The sequence below is a fragment of the Sorex araneus genome, chromosome 9 (assembly GCF_027595985.1).
Source record: "Sorex araneus isolate mSorAra2 chromosome 9, mSorAra2.pri, whole genome shotgun sequence".
Taxonomy (NCBI): Eukaryota; Metazoa; Chordata; class Mammalia; order Eulipotyphla; family Soricidae; genus Sorex; species Sorex araneus.
Genome location: NC_073310.1, coordinates 76,068 through 103,216, shown reverse-complemented (window position 1 = coordinate 103,216; position 27,149 = coordinate 76,068). Strand labels below are relative to the sequence as shown.

General features: G+C 42.2%; 1 protein-coding gene across 1 annotated transcript in view; it reads left to right on the top strand.

Moving 5' to 3' along the window:
• The first annotated feature begins 12,967 nt into the window (after positions 1-12,967).
• Positions 12,968-27,149, top strand: part of ANHX (anomalous homeobox) — a 34,458-nt gene continuing 20,276 nt past the window's right edge. Inside the window, exons 1-2 of the mRNA XM_055146659.1 lie at positions 12,968-13,094; positions 13,756-13,851. Coding sequence (XP_055002634.1) covers positions 13,814-13,851 — 38 coding nt within the window. The 5' untranslated portion in view covers positions 12,968-13,094; positions 13,756-13,813. The remainder of the gene's footprint in view (positions 13,095-13,755; positions 13,852-27,149) is intronic.

Here is a 27,149-nt window from a genome sequence, read left to right as displayed (position 1 = left end):
TGCTCCAGCAGGCACCAGTAACATCTCCATTTGTCCCTGTTGCATGCTAGAGTAGCCCAATGGCGTCTGCTTGCTCTAGGAACACGAAGAGCATCAAACTGTTTTAGCAGTCTCTCCTTACTCGTCCTTCCCAACGCTGCCATATTGGGGATTCTTTCAGGGTCAGGAGAATGAGGCCCGTTATTGTTAGTTTTTGGCATATCAAATACGCTATGGGTAGCTTGCCAGGCTCTGCCGTACGGGCGGGATACTCTTGGTAGCTTGCCAGGCTCTCTGAGAGGGACGGAGACTCCAGGAGATTCTGTGAATCACACCACATAGTGACCACATAGTAATTGAGGAATTTACACATTAAGTTCAAATTAAAAATACACTATATATAAGATGATCATTTAAATGAACTGTTTCAATACATTCAAATCATGAATGCTTGTCAGTTACATGGCATTATAAAGACAAATGACAATTTTACTGCAATATATTGTGAATAATCCTTCAGCAATTCCATTAGTATAATTAAGAAAGATGCTCTACAAAAGTAAACCAGATAAATTGGATCAATATGGTCTTCAGACAATATAAACTAGGGCATATGAGAAATGCCATGAAGACGTAGACTTAATGGTTGATTGTGTGTTCAAAAAGTATGGGTGCGCTCAGTGGTCAGGAGCCGCCTCCCCTCGAGGCTGGCCTGTGGTGATGGACTCATGAGCAAGGGAATGGGGGGGGGAGCACCAGGCTAGTTGGTGATCAGTCACTGTTTCAATCTCCATCCCGCGGTTTATTCATTTCTCCCTGTACGGATATTCGAGTCTCACCCCTGTCCTTCATTCCAGTCTCATACATTCTTCCTTCCAGTCTCTCACAAACCCCCAACCCCCATCCCTTAGTTATTGAACCAATCTCCAGGAGTTGAGGGTAGCAAATACACATAGATGGGGTAGCACAATAAACATGTAAAGCCGTTTCTTCAGGGAAAGCATCTACAACAAAATCTCACCCTACTAGGAGATCTGCCCAAGGGCGGAATTCCATCTAAGGTGTATTACTTTCCCATTCCTTAGCCAGTATTCATTTAAAAAGTCATCTTAAATTTACTTCTTAATAATATTTCTAGTCATTTTGTATGGATACAGTAAGAAGTTTACCAAGTTTAAAGAGTGGCTCTTCCTGGGGACTTCCTACTATATATCCCAGACTGTAGTTGTCAGGCCAGGTTAGTCTTTCCCAGACCCAATATGGTCCTTATCCAGTTACTTCTTTTTGGATCATGACAGTTTGTCCATGACCATTCTCTTAACTTAGAAGTTTTATGGTGCTCGGCCGGTCCCCTTTCAATGCCAGGGTAGCTAACAGTTTGTCCCTTTTCAAAGCCTGGGCTGAAAACATAGCTTATGGCTTGCCCTGGGTCCATCCAAGTCCCTTTTCGAGACCCTCCTTTTGGAGTGCTAGGAATTAAGGGCAACTGAGGCTTAAGTAAATATGACAGATGCCCTGAAGTTAATATATTAGGAGTCAGTTAACTCCCCAAGTTATAAAAACATAGCACTGTCTTCCTGTGTCTATACAATAAGAGGACAAAAAGGAAAGAGAAAAGCAGTATTTCTCTTGCATAAACAAAATCCAGAGTCCTTAGACAAAGCGGACTTTACAAGTCACAGGTCTGATTTGGGGCAAAAGTGATTAACAGGGGAAGCAGAGCACAAAGGAGAAGTTAAAGATAAACACAGGCATGGGAGTGCCTCGGGAGCACTGTGATTGGAGTTATTCAATGAACCTAAGTTCCCTGCTTTGGAGGAGAAAGGACTGAATCAATATTATCCAATAGTTAATATTATCTTACTGGTAGGCGTTCCAGGTCCATCACCTTACCTTACAGAAAAGACTTTCAGTAGATCGTGAAATAGTGAAGCCAAATAGTTTTGATTAAAGAAATTTACTTAGAGAAATGTGAGCAGAGAGAAAAAGGAATATATGTTCAGGGGAAAACACAGACTCCAGAGTGAAAAAAGCCCATCTTACAATTTTTTTGGGGGGTGGATTATTGGGCTACACCTGGTAGTGCTCAGGGATTACCTGGCGTGGGCTGGGGGAACATTTGGGGTGCTGGGGCTCGAACTTGGGTGGGTCAGATATCTGTGAGGCAAGTGCCCTATTCACTGTACTATTTCACCACCCCTCCCACAAATTTGTCATTGTTACTGGACCACACCTGGCTGTGCTCAGGGATCACTCCAGGTAGGGACAGTCCAGAGTTCTCCCACTCTTACACCTGCTCTAAAATCCTAGAGCAGTTATGTAAAAATACCATGAAAAAGGGTCCTGAGCTATACAGCAGTACAGCAGGTAGGGAATTTTCCTTGCACGAATAGACCTGGGTTCCACCTCTGATATCCCATATGGTCCTGAGCACCGCCAGACTTGATTCCTGAGTGCAAAGCCAGGTGTAATCCCTGAACACAGCCAGGGTGGCCCTAAAACAGAACAACATCCCCCAAAGCAGATATCTTTAAGATCACCCTAAAATTGTTCTAAAAGAACGGTAAAATAACTTTGTCAGCAAATTAAGAAATTCGAATGAAGCAACATTGTCAAAAGACACGTGTCCAAGATTAACAGAAAAAAATGATAAAACTTCATCAATTGCCATTAAAGACAGAGTAAGAAGTCAGGTATCTTTAAAAACTTTGAGCCCTGATTTCAGGGGCACAACTAAGTGTTTTACAGAACACCAGAAATAAACCTTGCAGCCGAAATCACTCACTGTCTGGAGAACAAGGAGGTTCCGTGCAGCACGACCAGGAATCACGAGTGCATCTGGATTTGAACACAAGTGAAAGCCTGAAGCAAAATCTCCGTGAGTCGAAATAATCCATTCAAGCAGGGTTTATCCAACAGTGCCACTGCCACAGCTAATCGATAGCACGGGGATCTTCGTGTTCTGTCCCTCGATTCTTTAGCAGGACTTGTTCATAGATTATCTGCATTTCAGAATTGATCTCTGACCTATAAAATCCTTTGGACAGAACCGCTGTGTTCCCCCGTCGCAGTCGCAGCCAGAACGACACCGCTCCTGACCACGGGACCGGCTGTTCGCCCCCTCAAGTCCCTCAGGGTCGGCCCACGAAGGGCCTCCCAGCGCGAGAGCACCGGAGAGCGAGCACGCGGGACCGGCTCCTGGCCGCCACTTTCTTCCGCTCGTCATTCTCCCCAGTTTTCGCTCCACTCGCTTCTCGGTGTCAGAAAGGCGCGGAGGGAAGCGACCCCAGAGGGAGGCGACCCCAAGTGGTAGGCGACCTCCAGGGGAGACGACTCCAAGTGTGAGACAATCTCCAGGGGGAGGCGATAGCGAAGAGGAGGCGATCCCCAGGGGGAGGCCACCCCAAATGGGAGATGATGTCCAGGAGGAGGCGACTTGCGAAGGCAAGGCGATCCCCGAGGGAGGCGATCCCCAGGCGGAGGTGATCCCGCGGTTGCAAGGCAGGAACTACATTTCCCAGGGGGCTACGCGTCTCGGAAGACTTCCGGGAGTTGCGTCACGTCTGATTCTCCGTGACGAACCCGCGCGCGGGTTCCTGGGAAGTGTGTACGGCCGTGAGGCCCGCGGGGCTGAGGACGTTGGGCTCGGGCGGACGCGGCGCGAGCTTGTGGGTCTGTAAGCGCGTGCGTGCGTTCGTGTGATGGGGAGCCTGCGCAAGGGAGGGCGCGGCGTGCCTGTCGCTCGGAGGGCGCGTGCGCAGCTCGGCTCGGCTCGGCTTGGGACTGGTGACTGCGGAGCCGCTAGCTTTGTGACAGGCGCGGGGCTGGTGGGCGCCGGGTGCAGCCTGTCTGTGCTCGGGTCCCGGCAGCTTACGTTGTCGCGCGCCTCACCCTCCCTCCAGCCGTGAGCGCCGCTGCTGCGCGTGAGCTGTCGGCGCCGCGAGCCGGCTCGGACCGCTCAGGTCCTTCCAGCCGGTCCAGCTCTTCTTGTTTTTCCTCTGGGAACTGAGGCTCGGGGTTCGCCCGTGTCTCTCCGGCAGCCGCCGAAAACGGTCACGCGCTGCTTTCTGTTCCTTGCCGGCGCGTCTGAGGAGCCCAGCAGAGGGCTGAGTCGTTTTCTTCCCGACGGCTTCCCGCTGTGTGACTGAGGACGAGCTGTCGTGGGGGTGAGTTGTTCCGGGATCTGCCAGCAGGGCTGCCCTGGCGCGAGTGCCGACCCGGAATGTGTCAGGCCCGGGTTCGAGTGTGGCCCGGATACACAGCCTGGAAATCGGAGAGAGAATTCCCGCGTCGAAGTCGCCTGGCCGCTCGCGCTTCCCAGCGGCCGCGCCCTTGTGTGCCCCCCTGAGGGGAGGCCTGCGTGCTGAGGAGCCCGTGAATCCCATTTTTATCGAGTGGGCGCGGCGCACGGGCGGCTGTCTTGTCATAGCGGTGTTGTTCAAGATAGGGCTAAGATCAGAATGGTACGAAGAAACTGGAGACCGTTCTGGCGGAGCTTAGTACTTTAATTCCAGCATATACTGTTTTTCGTTTGTGTTTTGAGCCGTCCCTGGTAGTGCTCAGGGACTACTTAGTGCTCGGGGAACTTCTTTTTTCCATGTGTGAAAGGGAAAACGATGTATCATCCAGAATGTCTGCTAAGGAATTTTAATTAGGTTAGAGTTTTTTGTTGTTTTTTAGGGCCACCCCCAGCAGTGCACCGGAGCTAGCTTCCTGCTCAGTGGTCAGAGGTTGCTCCTCACAGTTCTTCAGGGACCCTATGGTGCCTGGGATGGAATCTGGGCCTCATGCATGCAAAACCTGCTCTCCATTCAGCTCATGGATTAAAGGTGTTGCCTATAGTTAATCGTGTATCTGGGTAACAAGCACAACGTCTTTTTAAATTTTTCTTTATATATACGTATGTATACATCTATATACATATATACATATGTATATATAGTTTGGCCACACCTAGTAGTTCTCAGGACTTACCCCTGGCTCTGCACTCAGGTATTACTCCTGGCAGTTCGGGAAACCTCTTCCCTGAGCTCTCAATATAGCGTATGTATGTACTAAGGATAATGCGATGTTTATTTAGATACAAGGCATACTTTTGGGAAATATAGAATCATAGTGACAATATGATATCCCTAAATTGTTTAAGAGATTCAACTAATATCGACTAGGTAAAGTATCTGAAAAGGCCATAGACAAGTTATTAGATTGCTTTTTCAACCTCTGTAACAAGTTATCCATGCCTTTGTAAAAGAAGACATTCATAATCAGAAAATAATATCTATTAGTATTTTTAACTGTAGATGTACACAAACATTATGAGAACAAACTATGAGAACAAAAGCATAGTAGGTGATATAAAATAAGAATTACGCTCTTCAAGCCTATGTTCTTCATTGAACATATTTTGCTTGCTTGTCTATTCTTCATTGCTTGTTTTTTCTACTGTGGAGAAGCCCAGTGTTCTCTCTTGAACACATTTCCTCTTCTCCTCTTGCATCATTCTAAGCAAGTTTTTTTTTTTCGATAAAACTATCTTGCCCCCCACACACAGAGAAATTAAAGATAAAAGGGAAGACAGTTGTATATAGGTTATCTGTTTATAGGTTAACAATTGTCAAGAAAACATAAGTGACTTTTTTGTTTTGTTTCAGTCCCACACCCAATACTTAGAGGCTACTCCCTGGTCTGTGCTTGGCAGGGGGAGTCACACAGGGGACAGGTGGTTCCAGGTATGGAAAATGGATCTTCTACACAGAAAGCATGCGCTGAGCCCATTGAGCTATTTCTCTGGCCCAACTGGGTTTTTCTTTTACCTTTTTGGGCCACACTCCGCATTGCTTGATAGGGTTGGCGGGGGGCAACAACTATGTGGTTCTGAGGATTAAGCCAGGGCCTCTCACAGGCAAAATATGCACCTAGCTCATTTGACCCTGCCCTCCCAAACTTTATTTATTGATCTTTGTTGTTGTTTTTTGTGTTATACTTGATTGTGCTCAGGGCTTACTCCTGGCTCTGTGTTTGGAAACATCCCACACAGAAACAAGAAGATAAGAGATTAAGAGATATCCCTGCTGACTCCACTCCATCACCCCCTATCTAGGTGCTGGGAGCATACTTGTAGTTCAGTGGTTCAGTGGTTCAGTTGGTTTTGGAGCTTGACAGCTGGAATTCTTAACACACAGGGACTCAGGTCTCTGTTCCCTCTAGCGCTCAGCTTGATACCGCCTTCACACTCCCTGCCACCTGGCATTTTTCATCTTTAAGCTATAAATAATGTGTGACACACATAATAGTGTATCACATTTTTATTGTGTTTCAGATCTCTGACTTCCTTTGTGACCATTTGTTTCCTTCTATCTGTTAAGTGATTTGTATAATATATTAAGTTTTGGGGGCTGCACCTGTTAATTCTGGCAAGTGCTTGGGAGATCATATGGGATACTGGGGATCCAACCAGGGTTGGCTGCATGGAAGGCAAGTGCCCTACCCACTGTACTATTGCTCAGACCCAGGATTTGTAGAATTTAAGCTTAAATTCATCTTGGAGCCTAGACTCAAAAGTGGGGGTGTGTGAAGGTGGGTAGAGGAGGCAACCATGCTGCTCTTTTCTTTCCTTCTGTGAATTTTGGACAATGTCAGTGTATTTCTAGGCTATCTCTGATTTTCCTGTTTTTGTGTGGGATGTTTGTGTCATACCTCAGCCAACCTAATGATGTATGAAGCCTATCATCACAGCAGACTTTCCTTATGTTTCTTTCCTTTCCCCAGCTTCACCTTCTCAGAATTCTCCTGTTAATGAAGAAAACAGTAATAAGGAGGAGAATATGGAAGCTGAGTCTCTGATTGCTCGATCCCATGTAAGTTTTCTTTGTTTTCCAAATGAAAGTCTTTTTTTTTTAAATCTTCTGAAGTTCCTTTAAGTTCTGAAGTTCCTTTGCTTAGTATCTCAGACATTCTCCTTCAGAACACTAGCACTGTTTTGTTTGCTTTGTAGTTGCAGTTTTATTTCCTCGTACAGATATATATATATATATATATATATATATATATATATATATATGAGAGCCAACTGAAATACTATTGAGGATTCTGATGAAAAGTGCTCTCAATCACACTAAGGTGCTGAGTTCATAGTCAGTTTCTTTCTTTGAGTATGTAGAGAGAACTGGGACTATTATTGTCTCTTGAGTTTCTGTAGACCTTGGTTTTCTGAAGAATGATGCTTTGTTGGTTAATGACTGGAAGAGCTTTGAATGACTACTTATCAAGTTGTAACTGAAATCAGGCAAGCAGAATTTGTATTTCTCCTATGAGTGACCAAGTAGGGAGATTGAGCTTGATGTGCCTATTTAGATTGTTTTCCTGGAGCATTCCTATTTCAGATTTGGATAGGTGATTTGGCTATACAGGTTGATAGAATCCAGTTTCCACAGCCTACCAATGACTCAGTCCCACATTAGAGTACTGTGGGTGGGACTTGGAAGTTGCTACCCCTGGTGAGCACCACCACCAAATATACAAGTACCACAATCAAATGTATGTGTGGTTTTTATTCCCTGCACCAACAGCAAAGGAAAGAGAAAAATAGTTTAGGGATTCTGGAAAGAAATTACAGAAATTGGGGCCAGAGTATTAGTATAGTGAGTAGTGGGCTTGACCTTTCACCCAGCCAACGCAGGTACCTCATATGGTTCCCTGAGCCCTACTGGGAGTGATCCCTGGGTGCTAAGCCAGGAGTAAGACTGTGCACCGCTGATTGTTGCCCCCAAACAAACAAAAAGGTATTGCAGAACTGATACTTGTGCCAAGGTTGTGCACAAGACATTAAGGGTGACTTGTGATTTTTTAGATAAATATTGGTGAGTTGGATTGTTGAAAGTCAGGATTTTGACAGAATATGGCCAGTTGGGGGAATTAAAAGCAGATTAATCCAGCCCAAATAAGATTGTCGGGACCTTGTAGGCCTGTTTGCTGGATCACAATACAGATATTGATTCTGCATTTTAAATTGCATCTGCATTGTATGTCAGAAATGAGTATATGGAGTGACATTAGGGTAGAACAGAGCTGAAACATACCAGGAGACAGAAGGTTGGTAGAGATGGTGAGTTTGCTGAGAAGGCGGAGGCTTTTCTGTAGACCATAAAGATCATAAAGCAAGTAGGTGTTGTAGTGTCAGGGAAGACTTGTTTCTGGATGAGAAAGTTAACTAAAGTGCAACATACTAAGAGAAGCCAGGCTTCATCAACTGATAGATAAATTGGCTAATGAAGTCCTTGGTGGGCTTTGGTTGGAGTAATCTGCAAAGATTTTAGGGATCAGCTCACAATAGTAGTGAATTGAGAAGGACTTGGAAAATTGAACCAGGGAAGATTTCTTTTCAAGAAATACTGTTGTGATAAAAAAAAAAAAAAGACGCTAGCAGAGCTGAGAGTTTGGAAGCTTTTAAAATATGAGAGACTTGAGCATGTGGTACTTCTTGGTAGGTGATTGTAAACAGCTGGGAGAAGGAAGATTTGAAGACATTTGAAAAAGTAAAAGCTTTTAAGATATTTTGGTAGAACTGTATTCAGGATGGAGGTAACTTAGTGATAATATCAAGAATATGTAAACAACTTTTGCTGACCAAAAGTTTTAGAAATAATAAACAGCAAACTAATTTTTAAACAAGAAATAAGAAAATAATTCAGAAGTCTCACTTCCAGAGAGCAGAAAAGGTCACACAAAAATTTTCCCTAGGAACTGAATAGATACAGCAGCAGCTAAGGTGCTTGCCTTGCACTTAGCAACCCAGATTCAGTTCCTAACACCTTATATTTCCCTCCTGAGCACTGAGCCAGGAGCAAGCCCTGAGCACTGCTGGGAGTGGCCCCAAAATAAATGTTTCCCCAAGTGTTGTCATCATTCACAGAGAACTTCTGTTTCTACTTGTTGACTATAATAGGCATGCTTTCTTCCTCATTTCTGAAACATAGAGCTCTGTTGTGGCAGTCTGTAATATGATGTAGGTGTTATTTTACAACAAGGGAGACAATTCTTGGTGAAGTGAAAAGATACCGAATATTGTGCTAGAGAGATAGCTCAGTGCACTGAACACATGCTTTGCTTCCTTTACATAAAATTTATCCCCAGCATACATGGTCCCTTGAGCACCCCCAGGAGTGACTCCTGAACACTGCTGGGTATAACCCCCAAACAAACAAAATAAAATCAAATTATTATCTATCCTTGAAGGTGTGTTGCAGTTCAAATTTAAATCTGCCCAATTTAAAATCTACTTCCAACTGCTATCTCATAACGCCTTTCCTGCCTTTAATGTTCACATTACTTACTTTGTCTCTTTCCAGTGAAGGTGTAGTATATTAGTAGCATAGCACCAGAAACCAGATGACTAGATAAGTTAAAAATGGGCAGTTTTCTTATAAGCAGCACTAAATGAATGAATTAAGATATAGTGGAAAACAGTGGAAACACATAAAATTGACTAATACTAGAATGGGATAAGGAAAGGGTGTTATCAGATGTGTAAAAACACAAAAAAAGGAGAGGGCCAATGGGGCTCTATCTCTCCCGCTGCCCGAGTTCGGTAGTCTCACACCACTTCCCCACCCTGGGGGAGGTTGATGGCGATGATGAGGCAGGCGAAGGAAGGAAGAAGGCCAAACTGGTTGCTCGATCAGTTTATTTCATTCTCTATCTCTGCTTCTCTCCCGGTTCTCGATCTCTCTCTGGATCTTCCTATATCCCCCTTTCTGCCCCGCTCGCTCTCACTCTTTCACCTTGTACTCTGCTTATGTGTGTGCCACTGTGCTCTCTTCTGTCTGTCTCTCTGTGTCTTGTCTTCTTCCTCTATCTTCTTCTTCTGCCCCTTCTGTCTCTGTCCCCCTTGTCTTCTTTCTCTCCCTCTCAGTGCCTCACAGTCTTAGTTTATATAGCAAATTACATAGGGTGGTGACCAAAGGTGGGTTGAACATTAACAAATCAACAAAGAAGGGTAAAACCATTTCTCGAGGAGATTAACAAAATCTCATCTAAGGAAATCTCATCTAAGGAGATCCACTCAAGGGTGTGATTCCAAACAAGGGTGTGTCAGGGTGTGAGCTAGTAATCTACTTAAATAGTTATAGTAAATCTACTTCTAATATTTCTAACAATGTTATTCTGTATGAGCACAGTAAGAGATATAAGTTTGGTTTTTCCTGAGGACATCTCCAGACCACAGTCCTCAGGCCAGGTTAATCTTCCTAACCCCAGCAGGGTCCTAATCTCGTCGTTATCTTTGGATCATGACAGCATTGTCCATGATCATGCCCTCAACTTATAGTTGAGTATTGTGGCGTTTTGGCCTGGCCTATCTCGATGCCAGGGTAGCACATAACTCACCGCTTGTCCTGGATCCGTCCTGTCCCTCATCGGGATCCTGCTTTTGGGGTGCTAGGAACTGAGGGCAACTGAGTTAAGAAAGCAGATGCCCAGGAGTAAATATTATTGGAGTCAATCAACTCCCAATTTATAAGCACAATATTAACTGTCTTCCTGTGTCCATACAGAAAGGACATTGCTTTAAGGTAAACTATGCAAAAGACATAACTTACAATACAAGTTCAGAGTCCTTAGAAGGATCTGATCTTACAAGATAACAGAATCTGATTAGGAAAAGGTGATTTACTGGTTGGGAAAGAGGGTGCAGAGAAGAGTTTACAGATAAAGGAATGGGTGTGTCTCTGGGAGTGTCTAAACCTAAGCTCCCTGTGGCAAGGCTAAAAGGACAAACCCCATGTTATCCTACAATCAGCATTAGGCTTAAGAGGGGAGGAAGAGGGACAGATTTTGAACACTAGAGATTTACTTATCAGAAGCTGTTCCTTTATAAATGGAATGAGCCTCATACCATATTAAGCAATTTTCTCCCCATATCCAGCTGATGAGTCCCACTGGTAACTTAGATAGTAGAGGGCAAAGGACCCTTTTGATTCATCCATACAAGTCTGGATCAGCCATGTGTAAGGCAAGTGCCCTATCTATTGTGTTGTCACTCCAGTCTGTTCTGCTCACTTTTTAACTAGGCTTCTTAATGTTGAGTTTTGAAGATTCTATATTTCGCACTTTCTGCCTAGTCTTTTTTTGTTGTTGTTCTTTATTGTTTTGGAAGCCACATCCAGTGGTACTTGGGGAGGGAGACATGGTTCAGTGGGTCAGAAACAGGATCTCACACAGGTATGGTAATGTGCTATACCATTTGAGCACATCCGCAGCTCTACCTTCTCCTTTTCTCTTAATTTGTATGGGCTCTTCTCTCTCTCTCTCTCTCTCTCTCTCTCTCTCTCTCTCTTCTCTCTCTCTCTCTCTCTCTCTCTCTCTCTCTCTCTCTCTCTCTCTCTCTCTCTCTCTCTCTCTCTCTCTCTCTCTCTCTCTCTCTCTCTCTCTCTCTCTCTCTCTCTCTCTCTCTCTCTTTTGTCCTGGGGATCAAATACAGGGCCTCACACATACAAAGCAAGTGCGCTACTGAGCTTTCACCTCTGGATCCAGCAGTGTCCTTGTAAAGGAAAAGGAGGGTTTTAATTGTGATGAAATAAGTACCTAAAGCCTTCCTTTTAACCAGAATTAACCAGAATCTCTTGAAATTAAAATACTGCTCACTCCTAGAACAAGTTCTAGCCTGTTGAATATCAACCCTAAGTGCTTTAGTCTTTATCAGTGTATTGCCCCTTTCCTCCTCCCAGAGAAGCTTAGTATGCCATTGCTAACATCCTTAATTTAGTCAGTCTATATTCAACCTCCCCTTTGTGTTGGATATTAACACTAAGTGCTTTAGGCTCTATCAGTGAATTGTCTCCTTTCCTCCTCCTAGAGGAATTTAAATTACGCTTGCTAGCATCCCTAACTTAATTAAAGTTTATCTGTAATCTTTCCCTTGTATTTTACCTCTCGTAGTCACAGTCCCCCATGTCAATCTCAATTGTTTATAAAACAAAACTTTCTGATAATTCTGAATTTGTATTGAACTGCTTTGTATTTGAAGTGCTGTATATTTGTACTTGCTTTTCTGTTTCCTCTATAGCCTTTTTATACGTTACCATAGAGCAATGTTCTTTGGTTAAACACAGAAAGACCATTAATGCTATGCTCCTAATATTTGGGAGTTCATTGACTCTGAAATATATCTGCTCCTCGGCATAATCACTTGGTCATAACTACTTGACTCAGGCTTCAGTTTCTGTAGTTCCTAACACCCCAAAGGGGAGGTCCCACCATGGGACTGGGATGGACCCGGGGCGAGTGGCAAAACTACCTGGCAGCGAAATGGGACATTCTAGAAAGCATAAATGCATGATTTATGCAAACTATTACAATTTAAGAGACAGGAACCCCCTGGGAAAGGACTAGCTGACTTAGTCTGGGATTTACGGTAAAAGCCTTGCTTGCTCTCAGCCCAGAGAACTAAGTGTTGGGATCTTTGTCTCTTACTGTGTCTATCCAAACAACTGCTAGTATCGACAACTTATACAGTTAGAGGGAAATATGAAAGCAATGTAGTTGTCCCTGAGAGACAGAGTGTCTCCTTGAGTTGATCTCCCCAAAAGAATTTCCTCTGCCAAATGTTTATCTTTGTAAATGACTATCACACCGGTCCTTACCTCAACCCCCCTTCAGATGTTCTATAAATATGCTAGCAACTCTGCATTAAAGGGGCCATTTTCACCATCAGACTGTGGTGCCCAGCCTCCCTGTCTCCCTGTCTCTCTGTGTCTCTGTTGGGGAGCCCTGGGGAGGTGGGGAGGCGGGGAGGTGTCTCAGAGATACCAAACGAATATACATGTCCAGCAGCAGCAGCAGCCACCCAAGGATCATCTCTTTTTTGTGATTACACACCAGCCCACCCTTTTTTCTTCATTGTTAGCCATCTAAATTCTGTTCCTGTCGGCCATCAGGAAAGGGAGTGTAAAGATAGACATCTAATTTAATATAAAATTATTTCTTCTTATAGACACAGGTGACCTTCAAGGATATACTTGTGAACTTCACCAGGGATGAGTGGAAGCTGCTAGATGCTGCTCAACAGGTCCTGTACAAAGATGTGATGCTAGAGAACTATAAGAACCTGGTTTCCTTAGGTAAGACTAGCTGTTTTTGGAGATATTCTCCCTAAGAAAATTTTTGTTTGTTTTTTGATTAATAGATATAGAGATATGTTGATACAAATATCAGAATATGGATTTGGAGTTAGGAACTTAATTTTGTTGGAACATGAATAGGGTTTTTGTGCCTTTGCATTTTTGAAAATTTAGTTTGACTAGTTGAATTTTGAGGGGGGAGGTGTCATGCCTGGCAGTTATCAAAGGTTCACTCTCAGCCATGCTTCAGGAACCATATGGTGCCAGAGATTGAACTCAAGCTACCAGTATGCAAAGCATGCACACTTGCCCTATGAACTATCTCCTTGGCCCCTCAGGTTTCTTTTGTAGTTTTTGCAACCTCACTTTGTCCATTCCTTAAAGTATATGAAGGGGGGGTGGCGGTGGGAGGGATACTGGGAACATTGGTGGTGGAGAATGGGCCCTGGTGGAGGGATGGATACTCAATCATTGTATGACTGAAATGTAAGCATGGAAGCTTGTAAGTCTGTAACTGTGCCTCATGGTGATTCATTAAGAAGAATTTAAAAATTTTAAAAAGTAATGAAAGTGTTGCAGTTTCGGGTTAAGTTTCAGGTCCTTCTTTGAATTTAGTTTAAAGTTCCTCACCCCTCACACAATTCCTTATCTTTCTCTGAAGCAGGGCATCAGCTTCCCAAGCCAAATGTGATCTTTCAGTTGGAAAAAGGAGAAGAACCATGGCTGATGGAGAGGGGTATTCACAAGATCCTTCCAGGTGAGGACCAGACAAGACCTGGTAGACTCAGACGACCCATTAGGGTGGAAAAGACTCTAGGAACTAAAAAAGGTATAAATGAAAAGTTAGAACTTTGGTGGGAATTTTACAAAGAAAGCAGAGCCTGGCACAGGTAACTGCTGTGTTTGCATGGACTCCTGAAACAAAGTTTCCTAAACTGGATAGCTTAGCATCCCACAGTCCTAGATGCTAAAAGTCTGAGAGGAAGATATTGGTTAGAGCCAGTTTTTCTTTGGAGATTCAATCTAGGTGATTGGGTTGGAGAAAAGTATAGTGGGTAGGATGCTTACCTTGCATGCAATTGTCCCATGTTTGATCCCCAGCATTCCCATATGGTCCCCCAGTCACCGCCTAGGAGTATAATTCCAGAAGGCAGAGCCAGGAGTAACTACTGAGCACCATAGGGTATGGCCCCTGTAAAAAACTAAAGCACGCCGATAGGCACGTGTACTCTCAGGCTCTCCGGGCGCTCTGTCTCACCACCCGAGTTCGGTGCCCTGGAACCTCTGTGTGTGCTGTCGGTCAAGGGCAGGTGACAGGAGGAAGAAGGCCAGACTGGTTGCTCGATCAGTTTATTTCATTCTCTCTCTCTGCTTCTCTCCCACTCTCGTCTCTCTCTGGATCTGTGGATCTGGCCCCCCAACCCACTCTTACAGCCTAGTTAAATCTCCCCAGCATGAGGGGGTTGGGGTCCACACCTAGGTGTGGTCACAATCAATAGGGTAAGGTTCCTTTCCCTTAGGGGATGCTTGTCCTAGGACTTAATTCTCTTTCAGCAGGAGGATCCACCCAAGGGCAGAGTCCCATGAGTGTGTTTCTCCTCTCCTCAGCCAGCAAACATATAAGAATTCATAATATTAATCATTTTGTATGGACACAATAAGAGATGCATTAAAGCTTATAGAATTGCTCTCCTGGGGCCATCTCAATCTCAGACTACAGTGCTCAGGCCAGAACAGTCTTTCCTATCCCTAGCAGGGTCCTAGTCTCATCATTACTTTTGGATCATGACAGCATTTGTCTATGATCAAGCTCTTAACTTATAGTTAAGAATTAGGCACTTTGGCCAGGCCCATCTCGATGCCAGGGTAGCACATAACTCACCGCTTGCCCTGGATCCTTCCCGTCCCTCATCGGGACCCTGCTTTTGGGGTGCTAGGAACTGAGGGCAACTGAGGCTTAAGTGGAGAAAGCAGATGCCCGGGAGGGAATAATATTCGAGGCCAATTAATTCCTAAGTTATAAAAACATAATATTGTCTTCTTGTATCTATACAAAACAGACATAGCTTTAAAGTAAATTATTCAAAAGGCGCAATATTAACTTATATAATATAAATTCAGTATCCTAGGAAGGTCTGACCTTACAAGTTAGCAGAGTCAGATTAAGGGAAAGCCGCGGATTAACTCTTTTGGGGAAGACAGCATGGAGAAGTGATTATAGCTAAACAAAGGGATGGGAGAGATTCAGGAACACCTTGATGGGTGTGACTGGGGTAAGCAAAAACTCCGGGGAAAACCGGGACAAGCTACTTGTGGCAAGCGGGGAGAGGACAAAGTAATGTCATCCTACAGGCCCCCAAAACAACATTGATAACAACAACAACAATAATCTAGGTGCCAGTTCTTCCTGCTTCATCCAGATTCTGGTGTCCCTAGATATTTCCTTGCTTCTCGAAGTATTATTCCAATTGACTTGTCTTCACATGACTTATTTTCTCAGTGTATGTCTCTGTGTTTCCCAATTATAGTGAATCAGGGGCCAACCTTTTTCAAGCACTGTATCCTCTTCAACTAATTTCATCTGTGATAATTCTGTTTCACATAAGGTCAGATTTTCCAGATTAGGATGTTGCAGATTAGTCAATAACACCATTTATTGTTTTGGGGCCATACCCGGCAGTGCTCAGGATTCAGTCTTGTCTCTATGCTCACAATCATTTCTGATGTTGCTCAGGGGACCATTTGGGGTACTGGGGATCAAATTTGGCTTGGCTGGCTGCATGCAAGGCAAATGTCTTACCTGATGTACTATCTCTCCAGCCCTTGAGTATTTTGATTCCATCTTTCATACTTTGTCTTGTGGCTTCTCTTTACACATTTTTTTTTTTTGCTTCTGTTGAATACTAAGTACCATGGCATGTTTTGTTTATTGCTCTTTCTCTTATTTTCTACTAAGGTTATAAAGCCATATTTGGAAGCAATGTTACATAGCTTACAATGCTACACATTATCTCCATATACAGCACACCAATATTGTTTTTAGTAAAAATCTTTTATTTCAGTTTCAGAGACTGCAGTTGAAATTAAGTCATCAGTTTTAAATAAGATTATTTCTAAAGATAAACAACCCTATGGTGTTAAAATGGAAAGAATACCAAAGGATAACCTCTGGTATTTGTCATTAGAAGAAGTCTGGAAATGTGATGACCAGCTGAACAAATATCAGGAAAACCAGGAGAGACATTTGAGACAAGTGGCATATACTGAAAAGAAAGTATTTACTCATGAGAGAATCTGTGAAAATGGTAAATATGGGGAAAATGGTCTTCTTCCTGCTCCGCTAGTGCTGCGAGAGTATTTCCATAAACATGACTCAAGTACTAAAACTTTACAACGTGATTTAGTTCTTACTAGCCATCAGGAAAACTATGTAAGTAATAGTAATGCCTGTGATCAAACTTTCTGTCAGAATATCCACCTTATTCAATTTTCAAGACCTCAAATAGTGGATAAATCATTTAAATGTCCTGTTGATGATAACTCTCTTGCTCGTGGTACTTCTCTTGGTACATCAAAGGGTATACATAGAGAGAAGCCCTATGAATGTAAGGAATGTGGAAAGTTCTTCAGTTGGCGCTCTAACCTTACCAGGCACAGACTTATTCATACTGGAGAAAAACCATATGAATGTAAGGAATGTGGGAAATCTTTCAGCCGGAGTTCTCACCTCACTGGACATCAAAAGACTCATACTGGTGAGGAGCCCTATGAGTGTAAAGAGTGTGGAAAATCTTTCAGCTGGTTCTCTCACCTTGTTACTCATCAGCGAACTCATACTGGAGACAAATTGTACACATGTAATCAGTGTGGAAAATCTTTTGTTCATAGTTCTAGGCTTATTAGGCACCAAAGAACTCATACTGGAGAAAAACCTTACGAATGTCCTGAATGTGGAAAATCTTTCAGGCAGAGCACACATCTTATTCTGCATCAGAGAACTCATGTTAGAGTAAGGCCCTATGAATGTACTGAATGTGGGAAGTCTTACAGCCAGCGGTCTCATCTTGTTGTACATCATAGAACTCATACTGGACTAAAACCTTTTGAGTGTAAAGATTGTGGAAAATGCTTTAGTCGAAGTTCTCACCTTTTCTCACATCAGAGAACCCATACAGGAGAGAAACCATACGAATGCCATGATTGTGGGAAATCTTTTAGTCAGAGTTCTGCCCTCATTGTTCACCAGAGAATTCATACTGGGGAGAAACCATATGAATGTAGTCATTGTAGAAAGGCCTTTATCCGGAAGAATGACCTTATGAAACATCAGAGAATTCATATGGGAGAAGAGACCTATAAATGTAATCATTGTGGACTTCTCTTCAGCCAGAGTTCTCCATTTATAATACATCAAATAGCTCATACTGGAGAGCAGTTCTTAACTTGTAATCACTGTGGGTCAACACTTGTTAGTAGCCCTAACACTAATAGGTATGAGACAAACCATATTAGAGAAAATTCTTAGTAATGTGTTGATTATGGGAATTTCTTCAGCAAGAACAACTACTTTGCATTGAGAAATTCCTTTTGTATAGAAGATGTACAGATGGAATTATTATGTGTGTACCTTCAATTCTGTGACTACCCTTCAGTGCATTAGAGAATTGGCCCTCGGATGGGTATTTACAAATTTTATTTTAGTATGCTAATACACCACAGTTCTTTTCCCCCACATTCCTATATATGTAGTTGACATAGGAACTTTCTTTGGTGGTAGAGGTACATCCTGTGGTGCTCAGTGGCTGTTTCTAGCATACTGTTCTGGAATCATACCTGGGAGTGCTTCGGAACCAAGCAATATTGGGAATTAAACCCTGGGCTCCCATATATACAGCTTGTACTTCACCCTTTATGCTATTTTTTTTTAATCTGGGAGCTTTACCGACCCAAATGCTAAAATATGAGATGAACCCATTAGATAGATGATCTGATGAGTGTTGACCTAAACTTGAAGTATAAATGAGAGAGCTCAGGGTTGTAGTTCAGCAGTAGAGCCACTTGTCTTGCATTTGTGAGGCCCTGTTCTTGATCCCTGGCACTACACAAAACAGGAGAATTCTACTTCAAAACTAAAAACGAGGTTTAAAAAATGGATATAGTAGTTATGCTTTTAACATTGGAGAAATATTTGAATAAATTATGCCATTTAAAATTTTTCTTGCACACATAGTAGTTCAATTTGTTTTATAAGCATATTGTAAACTACATTTTGGTTAACATCAGAGAAAATAAAGTAGATCAAGATCAACATATTTACACTAGTGCCCTTTTATTTAAAAATACAGTTTTATATGGAAAATAGGTAAGCAGACAATGGATTTGTTATATAAGACTGAGTTTTATAGTATATTTAGACTTTTGATATTTGAAGATTTAAACATTAAAATGTGATACTCAGTTTCTCCACTATATTTTTAGGAAAGATTGAGAATCCCTTGCCAGCAAAGCTTCCCATAAATTGTATGTTGTTTGAGGTCATATAGTCCAGTTCTTTGAGACTGAATGCCAAAACCTGCTGGAAATTTTAAAGCATTGATACTCTGAATATTTGGGATCTCCATGAACACAACATTGAACATACCAGACAGAGTCTGTGAGTGGGAACTGACACCTGGAAGATCTTCAGGACAGGAATGCTCATAAAATACGAAATGTCCCCCAAACGTCCCCCAAACATAATCTTTCCTCTATGAAAAACATTTAGCAGTTAAAAATAAAGGATTGAGTTAGACTATCCACGTTGAAATCTTACCCTTGCACTTGTTAGACAATATTGACATGGTGCCTAACCTCTCTTTGCCTAACTTATAGATATCTTCCTTTGCAAGTTAGGGATAGTAGTGCTTACCTCATAAGGTGTTGGTAAGTACTAATGAGTAAACATAAACAGCATTGTACCTGATAACCATTTTGTGGTTCTCACTTCCAGCCATATTTTTATCTTTCACCTATGATAGGATTGAACCTTGGGAAATCACTGAACTGTAATATATGAATTTATTCTGAGGGGCAAACTTAATATTGCACGCAAACTCATTGTATAAGATATCTCTTCTACGGTTCTCCCTAATACTCCACTGCTCTGGTAAGTCCATGAACCAAAAATATTAGAAATAAAATCTATTTTAATCTCTCATTTTATAAATGGAACTATGTCTAAGGATTTACTATTATTTGCCAATTTGCAATTTTCTAGCAAATTCTGTGTATTCAATGCTCAATGGCTTTTAAAGGATAGTTAAATATATTTGAGACCAGCAGGATCTTGATATATCTCCAGGTAAAGTATAAAATGATTTTTAGAATGACAAAACTTGAGAACTAGGAGAAAGATGAGATCACCTATTGTAAATGTGTTCTTACTGTACAGCTGAAAGGAAGTGAGTTAGCCCAGGTGACTTCTGAGGGAAGGGAAGAAATCCAGACTTCCTCAGATTTCTGCATCACTGTTCTTCTCAATGTTTATATGCCTATCATATAATGAACCCTATCAGAAAGAGTTTTCATTATAGTAGTGGTTCTTTATGGAGATGAAAGTGTAGCCAGCCCCTTCTTTACATTTTTAAATCAAAATACCAAAATTCAGCTTTCCTCAGATGTATAGTGGAAGCATAACTGTTATCTACCTCAGAAGATTGTTGAGTGGATTAGGTGAGATGATGTGTGTAGGGGCTGGAACGATAGTACAGTGGGTAGGGCGTTTGCCTTGCACGCGGGTTCAATTTCCAGCATCCCATGTTGTCCCCCCAGGACCGCCAGGAGTGATTCCTGAGTGCAGAGACAGGAGTCAGCCCTGAGCATTGCCAGGTGTGACCCAAAAAGCCCCCCCCAAATGTGTGTAAATTAAAAACAATGCCTGTATTGGGCCAGAGAGATAGTATAGTGGGTAGGATATTTGCTTTGCACATGGCTGACCCAGGTTTCATCACCAGCATCCCAGTTAATCCCCCAAGCACCTCTAGGAGTGATTCCTGACAGCAGAGCCAGGAGTAAAACTCTTTGAGTATCATTGGGTGTGACCCCAAAACAAAAATTAAAAAAACTAAAAATGCTTTCATATAATTGTACTTACAATGAAAAATTGTACATATAATAAAAAATGTCTATTAATGAAGATCTGTATAACCAATGAGACAACACTTAAAATAATGAGAATTGTGACAAAAATGTATACTAGCATAATGGTCATAACAGCTAAGTGATGGGATTTTTATACAGAGATGCACACAAAAAATTTGGTAGTATAGGAAAGTATTGATGCTGTTATCTATTATGGAAAAAGCATGAGAGAGAATTGCTAATATGTAAGCTCAAACGTGTAAAAAATAAATTGTTAAAAACTGAACTAAGGGAAATTTGTCAGACTATTAATAGTACTTAACCTACATGTTGGAAGAATTGGCATTGTCTTCTCATTTTCTGTTGTTTCCAAAGTCTCTTCAAAGAGTATGTATTACTTTTATTTTTATTTATTTATTTTTGCTTTTTGGGTTACACCTGGTGATGCACAGGGGTTATTCCTGGCTCTGCACTCAGGTATTACTCCTGGTGGTACTCAGAGGGCCATGTGGGATGCTGGGAATCAAACCTGGGTTGGCCGCATGCAAGGCAAACGCCCTGCCCACTGTGCTATTGCTCCAGCCCCAGAATGTGTATTACTTTTCAGATCAGGAAAATAAGCTCTTTAGTAATGGTTAGTTTCTCTAACTAAGTTTATATATATCTAGGAAGGTTTGGGAGATGGCTTAGAGCTGTGGAGCACATAGATAGCTGCATGCTCCCTACGTGTGATCCCTTGTCTCTGGAGTACCACTGGGAGTAACTTCTAAGTTTTACTAAATGTGACACCCCCAGGTTATGAATAAGCTAATAGAGCCTTAAGGAAATTTTAACAAGGTCAGGGGATACAAGATTGATTTCATTTCTGCTTATCAGTGATGTGTGATTTGGAGATGAAACAAGAAATATAATAATCTCATTTATAGTAATACAAATAATATAAATAATAAAATACAATAATACAAGTACAAATTTACAATAATACAAAGTCCCTCAAAGCTTAGGTAAATGTAATGGAACTAGTAAGGTCTGTACAGTGAAAATTGAATATTGATGAAAGAGATTCAAGGAACAAAATACATTAAAGAATGGAAAAATACACTCTGATCAAAGATGACGGTGGTGATCCTGAGTTTACTTTTAGAGACATTTGTGTGGAAATTGATAAATGGAAATGCAAAGGACCTGTAATAACCAAAAAATAACCTTGTAATTTTGGGGGGGTCATACAGAGTGATTCTTAGGGCTTCTTCAGTGCTCAGGGAACCATAGCATGCCAGGAATTGTACCTTGGGGCATGCAAAGCATGCACTCTAGCCCAGTCAAAACTTCTTTAAGAACAAAACTATGTGGAAGACTTAGACTGTCTATTTGAAGCTTAAACTTGAACTGCCTTAATAAAATATTGGCATGAAGATAAAATATACACCAGATAAAGAGGATGGAGTTCAGATTTTTGCATATACAATGCTGATTAAGTTTTTTCATAGTTTCAAAATAATGTAGTATCGAAGTGTTTAAAATTAATGCTGGTGGGGCTGGATCGATAGCACAGCGGGGTAGGGCGTTTGCCTTGCACACGATTCCCAGCATCCCATATGGTCCCCCGAGCACTGCCAGGAGTAATTCCTGAGTGCATGAGTCAGGAGTAACCCTGTGCATCACCGGGTGTGACCCAAAAAAGCAAAATAAATAAAAATAAAATTAATGCTGGTGGGGCTGGAGTGATAGTACAGCAGGTAGGGCATTTGCCTTGCACATGGCCGACCTGGGTTCGATTCCCAGCATCCCATATGGTCCCCTGAGCACCGCCAGGGATAATTCCTGAGTGCAAAGCCAGGAGTAACCTCTGTGCATTGCCAGGTGTGACCCAAAACAAAACAAAAAAGCAAAATAAATAAATAAATAAAATTAATGCTGGTGTGACCTACCAGACATTTGTAGTAATTATATTAATACAAATTAATACAATAATTATATTGAACAAGGATTAATATAATGATGATCAAAACATAACTTTGTTGCCAAAATCTGATGACCGCGTTGGAAGAAAAAAGTGCAGACCCATCTCTTTTATAAACACAGATGCAAAAATCCTAAACAAAAAGGTAGCAAACTATGGGCCACTGTAATAATACAGTGCATGCACCTGGGTTCTATCTCCAGCATCATTATGTTCTTCCAAGCACTACCAGGAATAATTCCTGAGTGAAGTGTCAGTAGTAAACCCTGAACATCTCCAGGTGTGGCCCCAAAACAAACAGAGCACACAATCTAATTTCAAAAATTTGCATAATGATCAAGTATATTTTATTCACGGAAGGATGTTTCAATGTTAAAAAACATCAACCATAGTAATCTATCACCATCACAGAATCAATGACAAAAACTTACTCAAGGGGGAAAAAAAGCCCTCACTTGATAAAACGTGTTTAGAATCGGGGATATGGTACTTTAGTAGAGCACTCATCTTGCTCTACTGGATGAGGCCCTGTGTTTGATTCCTGGCACCATGTGGTCCTCAAACACCACTGGGAATTGTCTGACCCTGTGCACTGAACTAGTGGACCACTGGTTATGGTCCTCGAGCAGCCAATCAACAAGCAACCACTGAAACTGATATACAGAGCAGAATATCTAAAATCTACTACTTCAAAACTGTGCATGCCTATGATAAATCTGAGCATTTTTATTCCAGGATGTAAACCCATGTGAAATGGAGTCAAGTGACTCTCGAGTGTCAGAAGTATGTTTGTAGTATTTTTGTAGATAATATATGAACTGCAAACATTGAACAGTTGAATGAATAAACAATGTGTGGCATGTTCAAATTCTAGAATTCTACACCAGCACAAAACATAATGAAACTTTATCATATGTAACAGCATGATGATTCGCAAAATATGTGAAAAAGGGGGCCAGAGCGATAATATAGGAGGTAGGTATTTGCCTTGTACGCGGCTGACCTGGGTTCAATCCCTGGCATCCCATATGATCCCCCAAGCACCGCCAAGAGTAATTCCTGAATGCAGTGCCAGGAGAACCCCCTGAGCATTGCCCCAGGTGTGATCCAAAAAGCCAAAAAAAAAAGGGAGAAGTTAAAAGCAAAAGACAATATTATTATAATTTGAATATGATAAAACTAAGGCAATGAAAAACAAAACAATGTTTGTCTCTGGACACTGTGAAAGCAAAGCAATAGGATCTCTATGATAGTAAAATTATGCCTCATTTTGGTCTTTGTGTTGGTTTTCCATTTATGTCAAGTGCAAAAAGGAAAGGTGACCTAAGTCACTTGGGGGAAGCTGATAATGAGCAAAGTTCAAAGAGAACTTTGAAGTTTGCTGAAAGTGGTGATGACAAATGTAGATACAAATAAGAAGAATCAAAAGGTGTATCCCTAAAGTTTGCATGTTTCAGGAGAGAGCTCAAAAGGCTAGAGTGATTCACTAGAGTGAAAGGGCTAATCATTAAGTCCTGATTCTGATAGCACCACACAACTCAATGATGTAGTCATTGTGACAGCCCGCAGCACTGGAAATGTAGCTCAGTGGTAGAGCACTGGCCTTGCATGTGTGAGGCTCAGCTGAGTTTCATCCCCATTACTAGTATCACTTGTATCACTTTCATCCTGTTGATCTTCGATTTGCTCTAGCGGGTGCCAGTAACATCTCCATTCGTCCCTGTCGCATGCTAGTGTAGCACAATGATATCTGCTCGCTTCAGGAACAGGAAGAACCTCAAACCATTCATTCAGGGTTTTGATGAGGAAGTCTGACCATCTTGTTGATGGGCGACCACACGGTCTTTTGACATCCCATGGAATCCCATGGAATCAGCTCTAGTCCAGCGGTCGTCTCTGAATTGCATTAAGTGTCCGACCCATCTGATTTTTTATGCCCTGGCAAATAAGACAGCGTCCCTGATTCTTGACTGTCAACGGAGGTCAGAACAATTATTAGTAAGTAAATATAATTTCCTAAAATGATTTTGGTGTTCATGGGGCCCTGTAGTGCTGGAGATTTAATTCTCAGGGCCTTTAAAATGTGAGGCATTCACTCTACACTTCAGCTGTCTCAACCTTTGATTACTATTTTATGTTTTTGTAAAATAAAAATGTGTAGGTAGTTTTTATCTTGCAATGCACAGGATAGTGAATCAGCAGCTTTTTGCAGGGAGTCATTCCTGGCAGTGTTCAAGGGATTATGTGGCTCTTGGGGATCAAACCAGGGGCTCCAGTGTAGGATGACATTACTTTGTCCTTTCCCCCTCTTGCCTCAAGGAGCTCATCCCAGTTTTCCCGGAGTTTAGGCTTACTCCAGTCATACCCATCAAGGTGTTCCCGAGTCACTCCCAACCCTTTGTTTAGCTTGTAATCACTTCTTTATGCTCTCTTCCCCAAAACAGTTAATCTGATTTCCCTTAATCTGACTCTGCTAATTTGTAAGGTCAGACCTTACTAGGACACTGAATATTATAACATTGCCTTTCTCCCCTCTTTATGCCTTTTGAATAATTTACTTTAAAGCAATGTCTTTTTTGTATAGACACAAGAAGACAATATTATGTTTTTGTAACTTGGGACTTAATTGGCTTCAAATATTATTCCCTCCCGGGCATCTGCTTTCTCCACTTAAGCCTCAGTTGCCCTCAGTTCCTAGCACCCCAAAAGCAGGGTCCCGACGAGGGACGGGAAGGATCCAGGGCAAGTGGTGAGTTATGTGCTACCCTGGCATCGAGATGTGCCTGGCCAAAGTGCCTAATTCTTAACTATAAGTTAAGAGCTTGATCATAGACAAATGCTGTCATGATCCAAAAGTAATGATGAGACTAGGACCCTGCTAGGGATAGGAAAGACTGTTCTGGCTTGAGCACTGTAGTCTGAGATTGAGATGGCCCCAGGAGAGCAATTCTTATTGCTTTAATGCAAAAGCTTTAATGCATCTCTTATTGTGTCTATACAAAATGATTAATATTATGAATTCTTATATGTTTGCTGGCTGAGGAGAGGAGAAACACACTCATGGGACTCTGCCCTTGGGTGGATCTTCCTGCTGAAAGAGAATTAAGTTCTAGGAGAAGCATCCCCTAAGGGAAAGGAACCTCAACCGTATTGATGGTGACCACACCTATGTGTACACTCCAACTCCCTCATGCTGGGGAGATTTAACTAGGCTGTAAGAGTGGGTTGGGGGGCCAGATACACAGATCCAGAGAAAGATCCAGAGCCGGGAGAGAAGCAGAGAGAGAGAATGAAATAAACTGATCGAGCAACCAGTTTGGCCTTCTTCCTTCCATCGCTTGCCCTTGACCAACAGCATACACAGCAGTTCCAGGGCACCGAACTCGGGTGGTGAGACAGAGCCACCCGAAGAGCCCGAGAGTGCACACGCCCCTCAGCGTGCTTTAGTTTTTTACACTCCAGCATGCATACTAACCCTTTGTGGTATCTCACTGGTCCCAACAATTTTTGTTTGAGATGGAAGTTTCCTCATAGCAGGGACATTCATTCATCTCTGAACCAGTACCCTTCACATGGCTTGGAGGGCAAGAAGCAGGTTTTGCTGCAAGTAAAGTGTGCTGAAAGGTGACAGGAAACTGCAGTAGACCCACCCCAAAACTCTCCTTGGCAAAGAGGCATGCTCATGGCCAAAAGCCCTTGTCCCAGAATCATATTGGAAATTTCCAACAGTCTGTTAGTCCAATTTGCTTCTGTCACAGACAGCCACATGGGAGTGGGCCAATCTGAAAACACTCTCGTCTTTTTAAAGGGAAAAGTAAGACTCAGTACTGAATCATCTTCTCTTACAAAAGGTTTTGATATTTTATTTACCATGAATTATCTGGAATAAATTTATATTTTAATAAATATTACACAAATATCGTCTTGATTACTGAGTTTTGCTACTCACCTCACTCACCTCCCCCTAACCCCAACTTTTTTGGTTGAAAAAAGTACTCTATGGTGGGGACTGAGCCTAGAGATCCAGATTGTAATACAGTTGGTCATTTCTCTGCTGTTAGTGCCTGGAGAAGTGAATATGGAACTGTTGGGGATAAAGGTCATAGCTCAAGCCCCAAAGGAGAGCACTGCAGGGCTTCCAACCTAAAAGGCCTTCAATTGAAAGAGCATCTCCTCAGCCAGTGAAAGATCAGGGCAGGGCTGGCAGTCTGACCTTTCACAGCAAAAAAGCAGCCATTGCTAATGCCCTCTGGTTTGTGTGTTGTGAAGTTGCTGCAATCAGCTCCCAGTTCCCATTATGTATTTGTCTGTTTCTGAGAAAGGAATGATGGCCAAACTGATATGAATCTTTTGGTTATATTCTATCTGCTCATCACTGAATTCTACCCAGGATGTCACAACTTTTGCCAGACATGTGGTTCCCAAGATATTAGCACAATTTCACTGGAGTTCTGGGAACCAATAACAGACCCCAAAGGACTAGATTTCTCTCACACAATCAATAGATTCAAGAGGATTGGCCCTGAGGCCTTGGAGAAGACTTAATTTGGGTGTGTGGGATGGGGCAGGAAGTGCCTCTGGGGAAACCCTTGTTAGGAAAGTAATTTCCTGATGTAAGAAGAGCTGAGGGCAAAGCAGAACTTCGTAGGAGTAGGAGGCCCTTACAGGCATGTCCAGCTATCTAGATCAACTTTAAAAAATCGTTCAGTTAGTTATGAGGAGGAAATTTTGAAAAAGAAAAGCAGGGAATATGTCACAAAGTTAGGATATGTTAAAATGGTGATGGCAAAGATAGCACTTTTTGAGTCTTGGTGCTTTTTATTTCACTTCCTTAAAGAATGAAATACTATTATTATTCCAAGTTGCTGAATAGGATAGAAGGGCCTCAGAGGACCAGTGAGATACCCACTCTTCTACAGATAGTAAGTATATTTGAAGTGGGAGTTCATCCTAGGTCACTTGGGTCCAGAAAA